The 19,198-nt window shown below is 39.8% G+C and overlaps 1 protein-coding gene across 1 annotated transcript in view; it reads right to left on the bottom strand.

Annotated features, from left to right (window-relative positions):
- The window catches only part of usp43b (ubiquitin specific peptidase 43b), a 90,105-nt gene that overhangs the window by 38,445 nt on the left and 32,462 nt on the right, over positions 1–19,198 (bottom strand). The window contains exons 3-4 of the mRNA XM_084926705.1: positions 19,015–19,118; positions 6,999–7,091 (exon numbers count right to left, since the gene is read on the bottom strand). Of these exons, the coding sequence (XP_084782831.1) occupies positions 6,999–7,091; positions 19,015–19,118 (197 nt within the window). The remainder of the gene's footprint in view (positions 1–6,998; positions 7,092–19,014; positions 19,119–19,198) is intronic.

Genomic DNA, 19,198 nt, shown 5'->3' with positions numbered 1-19,198 from the left:
GGAAGTGACAGTGTAGAGCTGAAGATGCTAAGATTTTAACATGAATTAATTAAAAAATAAATACATTTAAAAACGGAATCTAATTAAAAGCTGTGTACCTATGAATAAGCAGTAAAATAAAATTTAAAAAAAAATCATGGAAATTATAATTTGAAAGAATGGATGTTATGCATCCTGGGGAGACCCTGAGGATGCCCATGTGTGCAATAATTGTGATACCAAATACAACTTCAGTACTGCAGATCTCCAATTTGCTTAGCGTACAGTGAAATAACAGCTTCACCAATCTGCATGTCAGTCCACTGCCCAGATACTTTGAGCCTCTGAAAATAGGAGATTATATATGAAAATGTCTGTAATTCCTAAACTGTTAATACAATACCTTTATTAAACACCTCAAATTAAAGCTGAACGTCGACACTCCAGTGACAAAATTTCAAAAATGTGTCATAGTCCAAAAACCTATGGACCTAACTGTATATGGTCGCGCATAATTTTCATCTTTGTCCGCCTCCAGAATTATTCCGATGCAGTTTTTCTGTCACAACACACTCAAGTTAGTGTGAATTATTTATTTTGAACTGGACTTCATTAAGTTCTGGGACCACCGACTTTGTGTTTGAGACCTCTAAGGGTCCTGCTGGCTTTATGTTTCCCAAGCATATCAAATATATTGTGGCAATAAGTAATTAAGTGATGTATAAACTAGCAGCACTTTGAAGCTGGCTCAATAACTGGTGCTAGCATCAAGTTAAAGTTTCAACAACAGGACTTTTCTGGCTCTTGTTAGGTAAAAACAGTGTTGTTTTATCTATTTGCAACTAGTGAGCTGGTGCATTTACTCCTGCTCTGCTGATTTGGACAGGAAATAGGAGACTTCAAACAAGCCACAGTCAAAGGAAGACTAATCTGTGCTAAAGACATTTCATGCCAGTATGAACAAAACCTAATTGCGATTAATGACTGCTGTACTGGGGACTGAAATGTGCTCTTCACTAACAGTTTTAATTTCTTTAAATAATATTCAATGTGATGGAGGTTTCTTCTTTGGTTCTGCTTGGTCATGGGGTGTCTTCTGTTTGTTGGGGTCTTCTCTCCACCGTTGTAGGGTCTTTACCTTACAGTATAAAGTGCCTTGGGGCGTTCATTTAGTTTCTAGATATTTGATGGTTTTCTTGATTTTTTCAAAGGCCTTTCAATATTTCCTGGGGATTCAAGTCTAGTTTCATAACTACATTTCTTCTTTCAAAGCAATTCCTTGGTGGACTTCTGTGGTGTTAATATGCTTTAGTTTTTAAACTGATGTTCTTTTTGGATATCAAAGGATTTTCCCCCCAGCACGCCTTCAAGTATGTCAGATTTGTGCAATCTCTTTGTGATTGTAGATGCAGCTCTAAAAGTTACCTGTGGTCAAATGTTTTGATTCTGTTTGTTAAAATCTGACAATCTGACAATGGGCAGCCAGTCCTGGACAAACAGACATTAATATAAAACTTTGCTATGTGTGGATGATTTTTATTATAGCTGAATGATCTGTTTTAGCTCTTTGGATAATAATTTACCAGATTCATGTGTGACTCTCTGCCTGCAGGCCTTAGAGGTCACTCCCCAAAGATGTTCTAATCACTGGCACCATTCTGAAATCTGTGCTTTTGAGTTTTCCAAGTTTTTCATTAAAATGATATTTTATATTTTATAATTTTTTACCAGATGAGTTTATGTTTAGATATATTACAGAAAAAAAATCCAAATTTCATGAGATCTACTCGTATGTATAATGTAAACAATAGCAAACAAGGACACGACCGCCAATGGATGAGTTTGGATCGTCAAGCCCAGCAAATGTTGGTTTGGTGACAAACAGTATGTGTTTATGGCTTACACACATGATCTGGGTGTGATTGTGCTGAACTTCTTCACACAGGGAAATATATAATGAATTCTTTAAAAGATAATCCATCTGTTTTCTCCTCTGTTTATTCCTTCTGATGTATTTTTTCTCTCAACCTATTTACTGCACACCAAAAACGACAGGTTGGAAACACAGCACTCTCAACCTGGCGCACCACGAGAAATCAGCTCTTAAAAAACATTTTCCTAAATTAGAAGAGAGGTAGGCTGAACTTTTATGAACTATTTAAAAGAATGGATTATAAAAGGCAAATGTTTAGTGACGAATCTACACTCACAGGATGTGATGTTCATTTTCAGGTCTCAACAAACGCTGTCAATCAGACACACGTCTTCATGTTAAACCAGTTTATTCTGCAGTTTGGGAAATGCATATATATAAATATATTCATCTTCTTGCTGAAGGTGAAATGGAAAAATTGATAAAACTCCCGTTTCTGTCCTTTTATTATGTAGCCAGGTTAATGCTTGTCGTTTGAAGTTTGGTATCAATCTGATACCAAATACAGATCCTGATACTTTTAACCTATAAAGGCAGCTTGTGTAGGGGAGAGCAGTGTGTCACGATTTATGAGATGAATTATCATCAATCTGCACATTCTGAACACATTTTAATGACCGTTAAATCACTGTGATTTTTACTTTCCATATAATTGATAGCAACAAAACGCTGCTTTGAGCTTTTCGTGTATTTTGAAAGTGGGATTTTTGGAGACCTGGGTCGACTTCTGATGTGTAAGGCTATAAATAAAACAGACAAAAAGCCTCGGACATTATTCATTGTGCATATTTCAGGTACATTTTTTATTTCCCCCAAAATAATGCATTTAACAGAATTCAGTGGAGTATATACTGAACTTAAAGGAAAGGAACAAAGTATTGATCCTGTCACCCTAGTATCAATCCGATACCAATACCAGCATTGTAATTGATACTGTTTGGATATTTGGATCAATCCACCCACCTCTAGGCTTTAGCTAGCATGAAAGAACACAACTAGTCCGGCTCTTTAACAAAATCCAACTTTCACGGATCATTAAAGCTTAAATTAAATTAGTGCCTTATAGCTTGTTTGTTTTTAGCCACCATTAGGCAAAGTATGTTCCAGACTAAGGCTATGTCTACACTAATCCGGATAAATTTGAAAACAGTGTTTTCGTCTAAAAACGCTCCGCGTCCACACGATCATTTTCAATCATTTCCGAACAGTTGTTCAATACTTACGTTACTGTATTGCGCATGCATGAAATGTAAGACAATTTGACCTTTGTGTCTGCCATTTATTTACTTTCCAGATTTTGAAACATTGCTGCAAAATGTTGAGGAAAAGCACTGAGTTTTTTAAATGGACTGACAATGAGGTGGAGTTGTTGCTGCAAATAACGCAAAGGTACAAAGTTGCAAAAGCGAGTGAGAATTAAAGAATTTGAAGAAAAGCTATCTGGAGCATGTAGAAACTGATATTAATCTTCAATAGGGCGGTCAAAATTTCAATCAATTGAGAGCAAACAAAACAGCTGCTGTAATGCCCTCCGCCATCTTAGTTTAATTGGTCACATGACTGCATCATATGACTAAAATGCGTCATTGTTTTCGAAAACCTCAGTTTTTTTGTAGTCCACACTGCGATGCAAACACGTATTTTTCAAATGTATCCACTTTGGAGAGCATTTTCAAAAAGCTCAGGTCTCCTTGACCAAAAACACCATCTCAGTTTGGACGGAAGGCCAAAGCTAAGAGAAAAAGATGCGTTTTCAAACAAAAACGAATTAGTGTGGACATGGCCTTAGAAAAAGTCTGCCACGTAACACCCTTACAACTCTGAATTGCTAATTTTACATTTTAAAATGCCGTTTCTTGTACCCAAGTCTTAATGCTAAGCTAAGCTAACTGGCTCCTAGCTCTCGTTTTATACCAAACACACACACCCACACAAACACACATATGGTTTTACCAGCAGCAAGCCTATTTCCCCAAATTCTTAACTGTGCTCTCGGGTTTAGAAACACGTTGTGCTGTTTCCTGTGGATACTGGGAAACACTCCAGGCTCTGTAGCTCACCTACCTTATTACAACTCATACCAGCTGTCTAAGCAAGAGCTTCACTATCTAAACTACTAACAGTCCACCTCCACAGGACAGGACATGAGAACAGGCAAGTTGTGGGAGACAAAATATTCCATGTTGTTTTTAAAAAACTATCAACATTACAGTAAAGATCAAAAGCAAGCACTTGGAGTGTGTTGTAAGTGCTTAAGAGCCAGATTTTTTTTATCCAATTGCTAAAGACAGGTGATAAAATAAAATAAAGGGTTAAGTGCTGGATCACTGTGTGTTGCCAGAACAGCTTTAGTGTTCCCTGGCACTGGTTTTCCAAAGTCTTTACTGGAGGGATAGACACTATTCACCCAAAAGATATTCCCTCATTGGTTTGTTGATGATATTATGGTAGAGAGCACCATCTAATATGGTGGTTCAGACATCTGCAAGTGTTCACCTGGGTTGACCTGAGTGATTATGGCCAAAGTATATGATTCATATCATTTCATCCTGTAAGAGACCACTCCCACAACTCTGTTTTTGCAGCGACCCATCTTAATCCACGCCAGCAAAAACTTTGTGAAAGTCTCTTAACTTAAAATCTTGGTCACCTATCTGTAGATATGTACATGTGTTTTTGATAAGAAGGGGAAAAAAGCCTGATGCATAAATAGAGAGGCACTGGCTGAAAAAAGGAGGAATGGGTTACCCCTCCCTGAAAATGCCAGGATTTCCTGAACGGGCTCAGGGCCTCGTTAATCTAACGTGGAGGAGAAGTGGTTGTTTTCATGTAAATTTGAATAACACATTGTTTTAATGCGGAGAAGGTTTCCCACTAGCTTTTCCTTTCTGATACCAGGCCCTTCAGCTCCACAATGACCTGTGTTCCTCCTGTATGTAATGCATGAACAAAGCTGGGTGTTGTACATCCTATTTTGTAATTGTGTCTCGATTTGTTTGGTGTTTTATTGCCTGAAGTTTCAAGAGCACCTATCATGCTTTTCCTTATTTTCCGTCACATACAGTATGTACTGTTACAGTAGTGGATTCACATATTAAACATGCACAAAGTTTCAAATAATGAGCTCTATGTATGCAAAAATAATCCCTATGTCACAATATCAGGTTCTCAATGTGGTCACAAAAATAGCAGTGTTTTGCAATATCTATATAAAATTACCAATATTGCTATTAGTCAAAGTCTTCTGTGACTTTATAACAAAATATTCACAGCTCAAAAAAAAGAGGAACACATTCAAAAATCATTAGATCTCAACAGGAAAAAAAATCACGCTGATATGGACTGGGTAGTGTGCTAAGAACTGAAGGATGCCACATCGTTCGATAGAGATGAAAATGATCAACCTACAGTGGGCTGAATTCAAAGATACCTTGAAAATCAAAGGATACAGCAGACTAGTTCATTTTGGTGAAATTTAATTGCAACAACTCATAATGGCACTCACTACTTTTTTTTGGCTCCCACATGCTTGTAGGCATGCCTGACAACATCAAGGAGTGTTCCTAATGAGACGATGGTGTGGTCCCAGATTCAGACTAGGACGTCACTGACTTCCTGAACAGTCTGAGGGGCAACCTGATGGCGTTGGATGGACCCAAACATAATGTCCCAGAGGTCTTCTATTGGATTTAGATCAGCTGAGCATAGGGGCCAGTCAATGGTATCAATTCCTTCATCCTCCAGGAACTGCTTGGATGAATGAGGCTGGGGATTTTCATGCAACAGGAGGAATCCTGGACCCACTGCACCAGGGTAGTGTCAAGAATTTCATCCTGATAACTAATGGCAGTCAGGGTGCTGTTGCTTAGTCGGTCTGTGAGTCCTTCCATGGATATACCATCACTGACCCACCACCTAACTGGTCTTGCTGAACAGTGTTATAGACAGCACCCTTTCATGTCTGTCACATGTACTCAGGGTGAACCTGCTCTCATCTATGAAAAGCACAGGGTGCCAGTAGTGCATCCGCCATCTCTGGTATTCCATGGCAAATGCAAATCTGGCTCGGCAAAACGGTGCTGGGCAGTGAGCACAAGGCCCCCTTGGGGATGTTGGTCCCTAGTGTACCCTCTGTCTTATTCAGTTAGTTCTTCGATTGTTTGGTCAGTGACATCCACATCAGTGTCCTGCTGGAGGTCATTCTGTGGCTCTGGCAGTGCTCATCCTATTCACAAAGGAGTAGATATCGATCCAGCTGTTGGGTTAAGGGCCTTCTATGGCTCTGTCCAGCTCTCCCAGAGTAGCTGGAATCTTCTTCATGCTCTTGAGATGGTGCAGGGGAAACATAGCAAACTTTCTGGTAATGGCACTTATTAATGTGCCAACCTGGAGGAGTTGGACTGCCTTTGAAACCTCGGTAGGGTCCAGAAGTGACAACATTAGGCACCCTAGTCCAATGCAAAACTAGTGAAAACAGTCAGAAATAATGGGGAGGAAAGAAACTTTTTTTTAACAGTGCTCACATGGAGGTGGCGGGGTCGTTGGCATTAAACCATACAAAAAGAAGAACTGCACAATTATTTACAATATAATTTATTAATAAGTCCATTATTAGAACTTTTCTAGAGTGAATATCCTTTAAATGACTATCTCAGAAACAATCATCCACCTGTGAGCATAGAAGCCCGGCACATATGATGTTCAAAGCTTCTGTGAGGTGTAGCCAATCTGAAGAAAGTTAGCTTGAATGGAGATAAGCTAGCTTGTTTCAGACACAGGAAGAATTACAGAGCTCCACAAAACTGCAAATCATGCAAAGCTACTCTGGCAGAGCCCTGAAAAGAAAAATATGGAGATGAAGAATGAACATAACAATTTGACTTCAAAAGAAGTAACTATCAAACTATCAAGATTAACAATATTTATATAGATCACGTATTGTAAGATACCTATTTGCCAAATTGAACAGTGTAATGATCAGAGGTCCACATCATTATTGTGAATGAGTTTCTACTTGTCGTTCTGACTAGAAAAAAATTTCAGATAATAGACAGAAGTCTTTTTTGAAAATAACAGCACTGCTCACCTGGTCTGGCGAAGAGGAATCGGTAATGAGATGCAGAGGAAGGGGTCAAAGGTGTTGCTCTGTTTCAGGCAGTGTGGGCATGTCAGTGAAGATCTGCGGGGACGAAAGAACACAGTCACATTAGTCTCGAAAAAACAGCTGCACTGACTCGACACGGGCTTCCAATTAATCTCAAAGTCCTCCTGATTAAGTCTGGCAGGAAAGGAGATGGCTTAATCTTGTTACACAAGTGAACACCACAGGAAAAGTGTTCACAGTGCTCCATTCAGACGCCTTGATCTGATTGTGAGAAAGGAAAAGATGAGTGATGTAACTGGTGGGAATGAGAGAGAGAGTCGAGGGATGGGGATGGGGGTTAGAGGTAGTTGAAGCAGCCCCCCTGGGATGATTGGTGCTATAAACGCAAAACAGCAAAAGCGGTTTCCACGCTGTTGCGTCACTTTCGCTGCTCATGTGATGCCATTAAAGGAGGCCCGAGCAAAGGAGGTAGGTGAATTTCCTAAGTGATGGTCTTTCTTCCTTTACGTCTGGATGCACAGAAAGGAGGGAGTGACTACAATAGTGATTTTTGATTCAGTCTCTTCTGTGGATGGCTTCACTTCTTTCAGTTAATCCCTCTTAATGTCATCGGAAGAAATAGCTTATTCCGGTGAGCTAATTGTCTCAATAATGAGTCAGGGAGCCCACAGAATTTAAAAGCAGGATTGCTGGAAGTGATTTTGTAAACCTCAACTCTCTGTAAACAGATCTAATTATGTGAATGTTCAACAAATTTGAAAAAAAAAAGCAGTACAGATTCAAAAACAGGCGTACTCATACACACTCTTCTAAAGTTACCAATAGAAATCTGAGCCTGTCCATGGTTTTTATGGTTTACAGATGAAATGAATAAAATAATATATTCGCACAATGAGGCATCTGTACCACCTGCAGTATTTGCTCTATGTGCTGAAATTCAGGCTGTGGTTTTGGTCAGTATGTAGACCAGATTCCTTCAGATTCCTTCCAGTCCAGTCATAGCTGGACTGGCCATCGGGCATACCGGGCATTTGCCCGGTGGGCCGCTGGCGATTTTTTGTTTTTATGGGCCGATCGATTTTTTATTTTTTTTATTTTTGGAAGGGTATAAATAATGAAAGGTGTTGGATTGGCCAATTGGTCATGATCGACTCTGGGCTGGACCAATTACAGCCGAGGAGGTCGGATGCACCCTCCCCCTTGTTTAGCAATCTTATAGACGAACTAAAGAAAATGGAGAACAAAAAAAGGAAAGGAGGTGCAGAAAAAATTAGGGCCAAAAAGAAACAAGCCCTTCAGGCAGACGCTGCCAAATGTGTAAAAATAACTGAATTGTTTGGCGGTAGCTATGGCATAGCTTCCACAGATTTAGCAACATCAGCAAGTGGTGGAGGCCAGCAGGTGGATAAGGGAAAGGGAGGCAAGAGGAGGAGAGACCCGAGGCGGCCGCCGGTCATAGTGGCAGAGGAACTGAACTTCAGGTAAGAAGTTATGACCTGCTGTCTATCTGTGTCAGATATAAACCAAGTTTAGTTGGAGTTTGTTTTCGTTGTGCTGACTTTTTACAGTCGCTTAGAATAACTGGTACTGCGTACTAGCTAGCATGACGGAGTTTATATACTGCTGGGCGGGTGCTATGAAGTTACTGATAGTAAATTTTATTTTATGCTTAAGGTTAGTTTCTCAAACTCCCCAAAATCTTAACAAATGCCAATCCTTACATGTTGCACCAGGCTGATTTATCATCAAAAGTGGAGAAGTCTGTGACAGAGGAGACAGAAGAGCAGCAGAGAGAGATGGAGCAAGAGAGAGAAATAAAAGAGCAGGAGAGAGAGATGGAGCGAGAGAGAGAAATAAAAGAGCAGGAGAGAGAGATGGAGATGGAGAGGTGACTTTATGTCATCCATGAGGGATGCATTTGACATATGTTTCACATATTATAGCCCAACAAGTTACTTATAGCAATTTAAATAGCAATCAGTTTTTGGCAAATACCGGAAATCAGTTTTTGGCAGACAATCACCTTTTGGCACAACACCGGCTATTGCAGTTAATAATACAACAGCTTCTTGCCATTTTTTTGTGTTTCTTTTTATCGCTGTGTAACTGAGTTCAATTGAAAGCCTGCATGTGCTAGTACCTCTTGCCACAAGTTCCCAGAATCCTTTGCAGTTTTACCCCTGAATGACGTCACATTTTTGGTGGGCCGGTTTCTAGTTAAAATGCCCGGGCCGATTTTTTGTCCCAGTCCAGCCCTGAGTCCAGTTAAAAGTCCAAGTTGCTGGAAACATTCCTCAGAGATTTTGATCCATGACATGATAGCATCACACAATTAAAACCAGGTTGAAATGATTTGGGGTTTGTGACAAACAGAAGAAGAGTACACTGTGGTCATAAAGGGTTGGACATAGTCTGCAACAATACTCAGGTAAGCTAACCTATTTAAAGGATATTTAGTTGGTACTAAGTGGCCCAAAGTGTGCCAAAAAATTTCCAACACCATTACACGACCAGCAGCAGCCTGAGCTATTGATCAGGATGGATCCATTCTTTCATATTGTTTACAATATACTTACATCAAATTCTGACCCTGTTATCCAAATCCTGCAACAGAAATCAAGACTCGGACCAGGCAGCATTTTTCCAATCCTATATTGTCTAATACTGGTGAGCCCATGCGAGCTGTAGCCCCAGGTTTCCTGTTCTTAGCTAACAGAAGTAGTCCTCTGCTGCTGTAGATACCAGGTTCAGCACTTTCAGGTTCAATATCCTGTGCATTCAGAGATGTACATACCTTAGTCATAATTAATTATTTGAGTTTCTGTTGCATTCCTATCAGCTTGAAGCAGTCAGACTCTCCTCTGACTTTTCTCTGAAATACAACAACCATGTTCAAAACCACTCAAATCATCTTTTTTCCCCATCCTGATGCTAAGTTTAAACTTCAGCAGGTCTTCTTGTCCATGTCTGCATGCCTAAATGCACTGAGCTGCTGCCATGTGATTGGCTGATTAAACAATAATACATCATCACATCATATTATTTGCTCCTTATAAGATAAATTAAACATACTATATGTATAAAAATATATATTTATAAATATAAATGATAATGACCATCAGAATTTGTAACTTCCATAAACTGCACTCCTGTGCTCAATTCAATAGCTAATTAAAAGCAACAGTTACAGTTGAGCTTCCCCTTTGGCTGCTGTTAGCTCAAAAGTTTAATTTCCAGACTAGCTAGAAAAATTATTTTAGTGTAAAAATTACTAAAAGGTTTCTCAGGAGCACCATTTGACTGTGTTAACATAAAAACGTGTGGTTATACTTTGCAGGTGTTTGGTATGGCTCTGTGTAACTGCTTAAGTGTGACGGATGGTTCTGCTGCAAACATCTGTTCAGCTGTAAACATATTCCCGAGGGTTTTTCTTTCCCGCTGGCACAGGAACCTCACACCGGTAGCGTGCACAGCATGTTTCAATGGAACTATAGTGTTGATCAGTCATTACTCTAATTTATCTTTTCATTTTTATTGCTTCAATATCAAAACAACAGAAATAAATCTGTTGAAATCGTGTGGAAAGCACCAGGCAGAACATTAACTAAGAGATTTGTGGGAAATACAGCTCATGCACAGCAATATGTAAGCATAAGTAGAAGATCTGAAGTTCACATCATGTCTTGATTGAACTGAGGTCACGCTAACGACCTGTGAACCTTTTCCGACCTTAGCACACTCCATGAGAAAGACATAGCTAAACTGATCAAATGTGTTTTCCTTACAGAAAGGCACCTGACAGACCCAGTGAGGGAGTAAAGGGAGGTGTGGGAGGCTGGTGAACAAAGCTCTATTCAAACATGCCCAGCTGACATGGGCTCTTAGTGGATCTCTCCATTTTGGCAGAGTCGAATGGCTGCCCTACGGATGTCTTATTCTCGCCAGGAAACAGTGAGGGCAACCGCACTGCTTGCATACAAATCACACTCAGCCTTAGCTAAAACATAGATGTGCCCAGCGCTGCTCTGAAACACTTAGAAAGAAAAAAGCAGCAAAGGAAGAGGTGATATTCTGGTGATGCTCTAATGGAGGAAGCGTGGAAAGGTTGAGAGGTATGTATCCCCTCGTCTGGGATGCAGCCATGCTGAAGAGACTCTTGGCTTGATGCTTTCCTACAGCACAGAGCTTTGAACCTTCCTGAATAACACTTAATTTACTTATCTGCTTCCACTTCATTTTCTTTTCTAAGCAATTAGAAAGAAAACAACTTGGGTTGAAATGAAACGCGCTGGCACCTCATTTTTCTCACTAAGCCTCGTCGCTATCCTCCGCTGGGAGCTGGGGAGCAGTTTATTGACCACGTTAATGTTCTGAAATTGAAAAGGCATGAACCTTAATTTGTGTCTCATAATTCTCTAATTAAAAGTACAATTGAGACATAATAATACTAGAACGAGAGAGTAAACGAGATCCCTCGGAAAAATTGGCACCACAGTAAGACGAGCTCCACACTCCCACTGAAACTGCACTATATCTGTAATTTGAAACACTTGACTGACTGTCATTCAGCCTTCATGCGGTGCACACTGCTGGAAAGTCTTTTTTCTTTTTCTTTTTTACTAACTACAGCTACGGTAACTCACCCACATATAGTAAAAGATTACAATCTTTGATCTAATTTAGGCTTTTCTTTATGTGGAGCTATTATTTACATTTTCTGCCATATACATTCTGTTACAATATCAGATGCTCATATTCAACATGGCCAAAGTTTACAGTGTACACCGATCACACATAACATTATGACCAGTGTTGGTCAAGTTTCTTGAAAAAAGTAATCAGTAACTAATTACCGATTACTTCCCCAAAAAAGTAATCCAGTTACTTTACTGATTACTTATTTTCAAAAGTAATTAATTACTTAGTTACTTAGTTACTTTTTAAAAACACGATTTACAACCTGAATAGGTGATAAAGCGATAGATCTTTCAGCCCAATTCTACTTTTTCTGCATAATCCATCATACAAAATGTAATCAAATGGAAAAGTCTCTTTTTAAAACTTGTTTTATTAGTTTTAATCTTTTAACTTTATGCATCAAGCAAAAATTAAATTATATGCAACATTCTCTGACTGGAAGAAATTTGTTTAACATTTAAACCTATTTTCTGCACATTCCAGCACATAAAATAAAATATTTTTTGTGTTTACACTCAGTCTTTCAAATAGATGCAAGTGAAATACAGCAAAAAAATCACAGACTAGCCTGCTATACAGGTGAAAATGTTGAGTGGCGTAGGCGGAGGTTTACCCTGGTGCAGGTGTGCCGCAGCGGTCAGTGGAAGAATCTGTGAGTTTCTCTGTGAATTTCCCATTACGTCGTAGCGCACTCGGTGCTTGCTCGGAAGTTAAGGGTTTTTTTTCGCTGTAAAAAGAAGTTTTCTTCCCACGCACAATGGACACTAATGTTTTTGTCACTTTTTACAGAATCAAACTCAAAATAAGGTTTAAACGCTGCATGCTCATACTCTCTCCCGCACTCGATATATTATCCACTGTTGATCTGCACACAGCTGTTGTCACGAACGTCGCACTCGCTTACGTCACTGTCATGAGACACTCTCGCAAGAAAATCACAGTTTTAGTAACGCAGTAACGCAGCGTGCTTACGGGAAAGTAACGGTAATCTAATTACCGTTTTTGCAATAGTAATCCCTTACTTTACTCGTTACTTGAAAAAAGTAATTGGATTACAGTAACGCATTACAAGTAACACGTTACTGTAATTGGATTACAGTAACGCATTACAAGTAACACGTTACTGCCCATCTCTGATTATGACCAGCTGCATAATATTGTTGGTGAAGACCTTGACTGGTCTGCAGCTCTGCAGCCCCATACACAACAAACTGTGTTGCTCTGACAACTTTCTACCAGAACCAGCATTAACTTTACAGCAATTTGAGCTACAGCAGCTTGTCTGTTGGACCAGACATCACCAGCCAGCCTTCACTCTGCCCATGACCCTGTCGCTGGTTCACCACGGTTCCTTCCTTGGACATTTTTTGATAGATCCTGACCACTGAAGGCTGGGAAAACCCCATAAGATGCTCTGACTCCGTCATCTAACCATCACAGTTTGGTTCATGTCAAACTAGCTCAAATCCTTACACGTGCCCATTTTTCCTGCATCAACTATGAGGACAAAATGTTCACCTTCTCCCTAATATCTCCCATCTACTGACAGGGCCATGATGAGATAATTAGTGTTATTCACTTCACCTGTCAGTGCTCATAATGTTATGCCTCAAGCTATGGTTTCACAACAGCTAAACACTTGGAGCCTTATAGTTTTTTCTGCTTCTGGCTTAGTGGGACGTCACTGCGAGCAGATTTCCCTGATATCGCATGTCAAACGCGCAGCTCTGGCTGTGAGTGCAGCAGCCTCGTCCAACTTCTGCTTTTTTGGCACAGCCAATAAACCAAGAAGGAAGAGAGTTAAATGGCTTCCTTTAGACACTGTACAAAGGCCCAGTATACGATTATTAAGGATTATATTAAACTTCATATAATGTAAAGATGCGATAATATAAAATACTGAGCTGGGTCCATTTTAGAGGGCCTAAAATTCTATGCATCAGTGAGTGAACCGAAGTAGAAATGAAACTAAAGTCATCACAAAACGAGCCTTTTGATCAGCTCCAGAATGTGATGACACATAACATAAATAAAGATCTAATAATTGTTGGCGCTGCTCGCTTGGACGGTGATTTAACTTGTTTGAACATGTATAATGGCCGTGATGATTGCATAGTGACAAACCGGGCTATTACAAGGATAATTCTCCGGTCTGTCAACTCTAGATGTTGTATTGCATTGGACACTGCATTGCAAAGTGCTACACGAGCAGTGATGGAGCCCCAGGACTCAGTTCCTTGGAAGCCAAAAGAGAGAGAAAGACAGGAGTTGGGAAATTTTTGTTCCAAGTCTAATTCCAGCAGTGCAATACATTCATAAGCAATTAAAAACTCAGTGTTTGGATGCTTGTCTGCAACTCTTGCACTGGTAAAATAGACTGACAGTGCAATGTATATGCTGGAGTATCTGTGTAAAGGTTTTGCTAAGGAAAACTCAGCCTGTAGTACACAGTATACAACAGAATTGAATACACGCATGTGCAGTAGCACTTTTAAGCAATCAAAAACAAGTAAAGACTATATTATAAATAAAGGACCTGAAGTCAGAGTACACCGGTGTATACTTTAGCTTATTCATTCTCATTTGACCCCCTGCTGAGGTAAAAAAATATACACAAACAAAGCAGAGGGTCAACAATAAATACATCTATCACCAAAGTACCCATGTCCAAACACAGATACAATCTCTTTAAAAATTCACATTTAATAAAAATGTCTTTAGAGTTAAACAATGTCGTTATCTTATATGCATTTGGTCTCAATCTAAAATATACAGCAGATATATTTAATGATTATAAATAAATAATGAAATAATGATACTAATATCCAAGGTTCCCCAAGCTACAGAGTATGTGATTAACATATGTAACATAATAAAATCTGCCCCACCTACACCTCGCCAAATAACACCAAACCTAAACTATGCAAATTATTTTCCAGCTGGAACTGTCGCTTAAATAATCCAGAATGTAAACAGATACATGGATACACTCATACCACTTTTAAAACATGCCAGATTTCCAATTTTGCCTCAGGGTATCAGATATCCTTATGTCAAGTGCTGCTTTTATGTACTTGCCATTTACCACTCCAGTCTGTCCCCATAAATAAGAAAGTCCTACATGATCAAATATTTGCTTTACCTTCACAGCCCAGTTTGATATCAAGTGGGCCGGACCAGTACACTCTGTTTTCCTGCAGTGTAAAGACGTTTAACTACACATTTAATCTCTGCTACATCTTAATGTGGTAAAAGCAGAGTAGTGCATCCATTTTTGGACTCCTTCACATTTTTCAAAGTAGTCCCCTGGGCCAGATTGGAGTCTTTATTGAGCTTATTCTGGCCCTCAGGCCTTATGTGTGACACCTCTGATCTACACCAAGATCCAAGAAAGTCCTTGGTAAAACTAAAAACGCAGCTGCAGCAGTATTAAGGATGTACAAAAGCAGGTAAAGCACCACTAAATACAACCACAATGGCTGTCCGTCTGCAGTGATGCCACTGACAGTGCACTGCTTTCATCATCTACCTCTTAAAAACAGACGATTCAGAGCCGGCGGTATTCTTGTCTGTAGGAATTTTTGTGACAGCTTGCTCTCAAATTTGCTGAAGAGCACGAACAGAAGCCTAACGAACACCGGGAGCAGGCTAAGTGCTTCAGCTCAGAAGGGGTCCAGTATGTTTCTTGTGAACATGACCAATACATAGCGCAGAGGTTGGAGCGTGATGATATGGACCCAGACGAGTGCAAAAGGGAGACAACATTTATAGGCGGCACAGACAATGCCTGAATGCTGGCTGACAAGATGACTTCCGTCTCCTAAAGCTTGGCAGAAGATGAATATTCCAGCATAAAAAGGATCCACAGAGCTCTGCCAGAATCACACAAGAGTTTCTAAAGAAGGAAAATGTAAAACAAAATAAAACCCAAAAAACTATTACTTGACCAAGCATTTCACCTGCCTTTAGTCCAATAAAAAACCTTTGGGGTGTTTCAGAAAAAGGAAAGGTGAGGCAGCACATCCTCTCCATCAAAGACGAGCAGGAGGAAAAAAAGAGTCTCAGAAGAATGGCAGAACATTTCTTCAGAAATTTGCACAATAGCAGCATGAAAAATAAAGGTGGACATAAGAAGTGTTGAAAAAAAAAAACAGCTTCAGATCTGAGCTCCTTTTGTGGGCCGCATCTTTTTACTGCAGTAAACCTCAAACGGTGGTTCTAATTTTCAATAAGAGCAATTACCCTGCTCTTCAAATTGGTGCAATTATTTTGAGGTGATAACATTTTCAATCTTTTGACATCTAAGTGCTACCGCAGAGCGATGCACTCGCTCCTGTTGTATACTGCGCACTCTCTCTGTGCCGTCTCACCCACTCTCGCTGGCTAGGACACTATTTGAGTGGGAGAGAGGAACAAATCTTGCCTGCCGGGCTGCTACGGCTGCTGCTTCCTATGTAGACCCACCCAGTGTGTCACAGCTGAAACATTTGAGAGTGAGGGTGGCAATTAGGCGATGCGCTCTGACAGATGTAATACTGGCAGTCACACAGAGCTGCCAATTTTCCAAAGAATTAGCAGATGGAAGAAGGTACAGGCCACAGAGAGTACGCATCAGAGGCAGTTCAGCCTGGAAAGCCTGCACTTTTATGAAAAAGTCTTGTTTATAAAAAGATGAGATTTGAAATCATCAGCAGCAGCAACAACTGCTTAGATGTTAGGTATAATAGAAGTAAACTGTAACCTAACTCAACTAACCAACGAGGCAAAGCCTTGAAAGCTAAACTGCGGCATAAACGTAGTTTCTAACGGACAAGATTAAAAATTCTATTGAGATAAAGTCGACCTGTTCCACTCTCAGGAGGCTGCAGCTGACAGACGTGTACATCAGCCGCCTCTTTATCTCCAGGATGACTGATCCGTGGGAGACATGAGGACATCCAGCTGCACCAAAATGTTAATAAGACAGTGTGCTAAGCGCTTTCCCCCTTTTTTCCCCGTAAAACCCACCTTCCAAAAAAACTGGAAGAAAAGTCTTTGATTGAAAAATATTCACAAAGCATTACAACAGAGAAAATACTCGACCATTGTGACATCCCTAATTGTTTCAGCACAAAAAGGAAAGCACTCCAAATAAGTACTTGTACTTAAGAGATTTCTGTTTTTCTAAGAGGCTCAGAGGTTAGAGAAGCAGGCCAGTTTTTCATTGGGCCTTTTCAGAATAACTGCCTCTGTCTGCCTGGTAATTAGTGCTGTGTGTGTTTGTGTGGGCGAAGATTTAAAGTCCTTCTAACCTGGCATGTGTGTCTCTGAGGGCTTCTCTGTAAAAGAAATAATGACATCTCCATTAAATGGCCGTATTTAGCAATTACTCTGCAATCCGACCGGTGAACCCTGAACACCGTGTACTGTGAGCCTGTAAGTGGATTGTGTGATTTGACCCCCTCTCTTCACTGGTATTATACAGTAATATTTATGTCATTTATCTACACAGTGTGAGCCTGGACGAAACACAGGAGTGCCATGAGACAGACGTGTCCGCAGGAGCTATTTAAGTCGTGACCTTTCTCTTGCAGAGCAACCTGACATTTAGACCACTTGACAACATGGCAGTGGACCTTTGTGCAAACAAAACTCACAAGATGCTTGATATGGTATGTGCTGATTTCAGCCAAACAGAAAGATAGTCTGCTGGCAAATAGTTTTTGGTTCAGAATAATTTTTTTTTTTACAAAGTCACTTTTGTCTTGCTACAGTCATTCAATGGGAGAAACAGTTTGACAGGCCTTCTGTGTCTGGTAACTGTTAGACCAAGTTACAACCATAGTCTGTATATAAAAGATGGAAGCAGCTGTTGAACTTCTGCAAAAATCCCTTAACCCTTTAAAGCCGGTCGGAGCGGGCATGCTCTGTTTTGCGTAACTATTTTTAAATCCCGGTAGCTCTGCAACCACGTGAGCTAGCGCAATAATTTTTTTTTGCATATGAAACCGGAGGAGTTGTACTTACATCTTATGCCATCAGCTTGTCCTAGGTCACAGTTTCCTTCCACATACAGCTTTGCAAAAACTGCATAAAAAGCACTTGCAGCAACAAAAACATAATATTCCAGAAACACGCTTTGCCGATCCGATCAGCTGTTCATAACACTTCCTACGTTGGAATAGACGTCAGCGCGAACTATCGCATGTCCGCCATTTCCTGCCCGAAACCGGAAGTGACGTCATTTTCGCGGAAATGTAGTTTTTTTTTTACCATCAGGGCCTCAGGGCCTATACTTGTGTTTTTAAAAGTTATGTTTGACTTTATGACTTTCTGTGTCGTTTCTGGGATGCTTACGACTCATATTGCACTGCTGGAAATAGTTTATTTTGATGCATATGCTGCTTTTTTGCAAATTTGCAGTATAATATTTATTTTCGGTTTTCCTGCAGTATATAAAAATTGGTGTATTTCAAAAATAAAACTATGAAGACACTCAAAATAAATTTCCTGTGGTAGGAAACTATTTTGTGCAACTTTTTTGTATTTACAGTTTTGAGGGATAAGCCTCTTAAATTTCTCTAACTAGAAATATATGTTAAAAAAGCAAAAACGATTTTCAATTTTTTTGTAGTTTATTGCACTTTTTTGCAATTTATGTAATTACTATGCACTTAATGAATACATATTATTAAAATCTGGGCTATAATTGTTGTATTGATGTATAGCAACTTGAAATGCTCCCAAAAATGGCTCTACAGCATGTAAAAATATAATATAAGCTCTGGCGGACTTGGTTCTATGGTAGGTCTTAAAGGGTTAAACCCAATTCTTTCTACTGGGGTAGACTCCTTTGGATGCACAAAGGAATCTTTTTTTAGTACTTAGGGATGAGTTGATTCTTGTTCTGTAACTTACTGTAGGTAGTATTGTGATTTTCACTTAAATAGTTTATATGCTTTACTAAGTCTGAAAGGTGAAAAACAGGTTTTTAATGCAAAATGATGTTTAAACTGTTGCTTTTATGTAATACATCTACATAAACACAGTTTTTTCCTCCACTAACTTTCTATATTGTGTTCTTGTGTGCCCCCACTCCTTTGTTCTTGGTCTCCCTCTGTGACACACATTACAATGCCACTTCAAGGAAGTTGCCCGCATCTTTAAAATACAGTCTATTAATGACTCAGGGAAGGTTTCAGCAGTCACTTGTACCATTATCTCTTCACGTAATGATAGTAAGCCAGCAAGATGTGACAAACTGATAATTTGTTCTTAATGTCGACTTCATTTAAATCAAATTTTATCCTTAGAAACTCACTTGTATTGTGCCTGGAAATGCTCCTGGACAAAGCTGTGCTGGACTCTGGGCTGCTGTGACTGGGATGGATCAGGAGACGGCACTTCCTCAGCTCCAACAGGGCCCTGCGGCAGAAAGGAGGCCACACATAAACACAGAAAGTCTATCCCATTGTCACATTTATTATATATATACTGCAAAGGTT

Source organism: Perissodus microlepis, chromosome 4 (genome assembly GCF_051167445.1).
Source record: "Perissodus microlepis isolate ML-2025 ecotype Zambia chromosome 4, ASM5116744v1, whole genome shotgun sequence".
Taxonomy (NCBI): Eukaryota; Metazoa; Chordata; class Actinopteri; order Cichliformes; family Cichlidae; genus Perissodus; species Perissodus microlepis.
The sequence above is the reverse complement of the archived record's forward strand: the minus strand, read 5'-3'. Positions and strand labels throughout refer to the sequence as shown.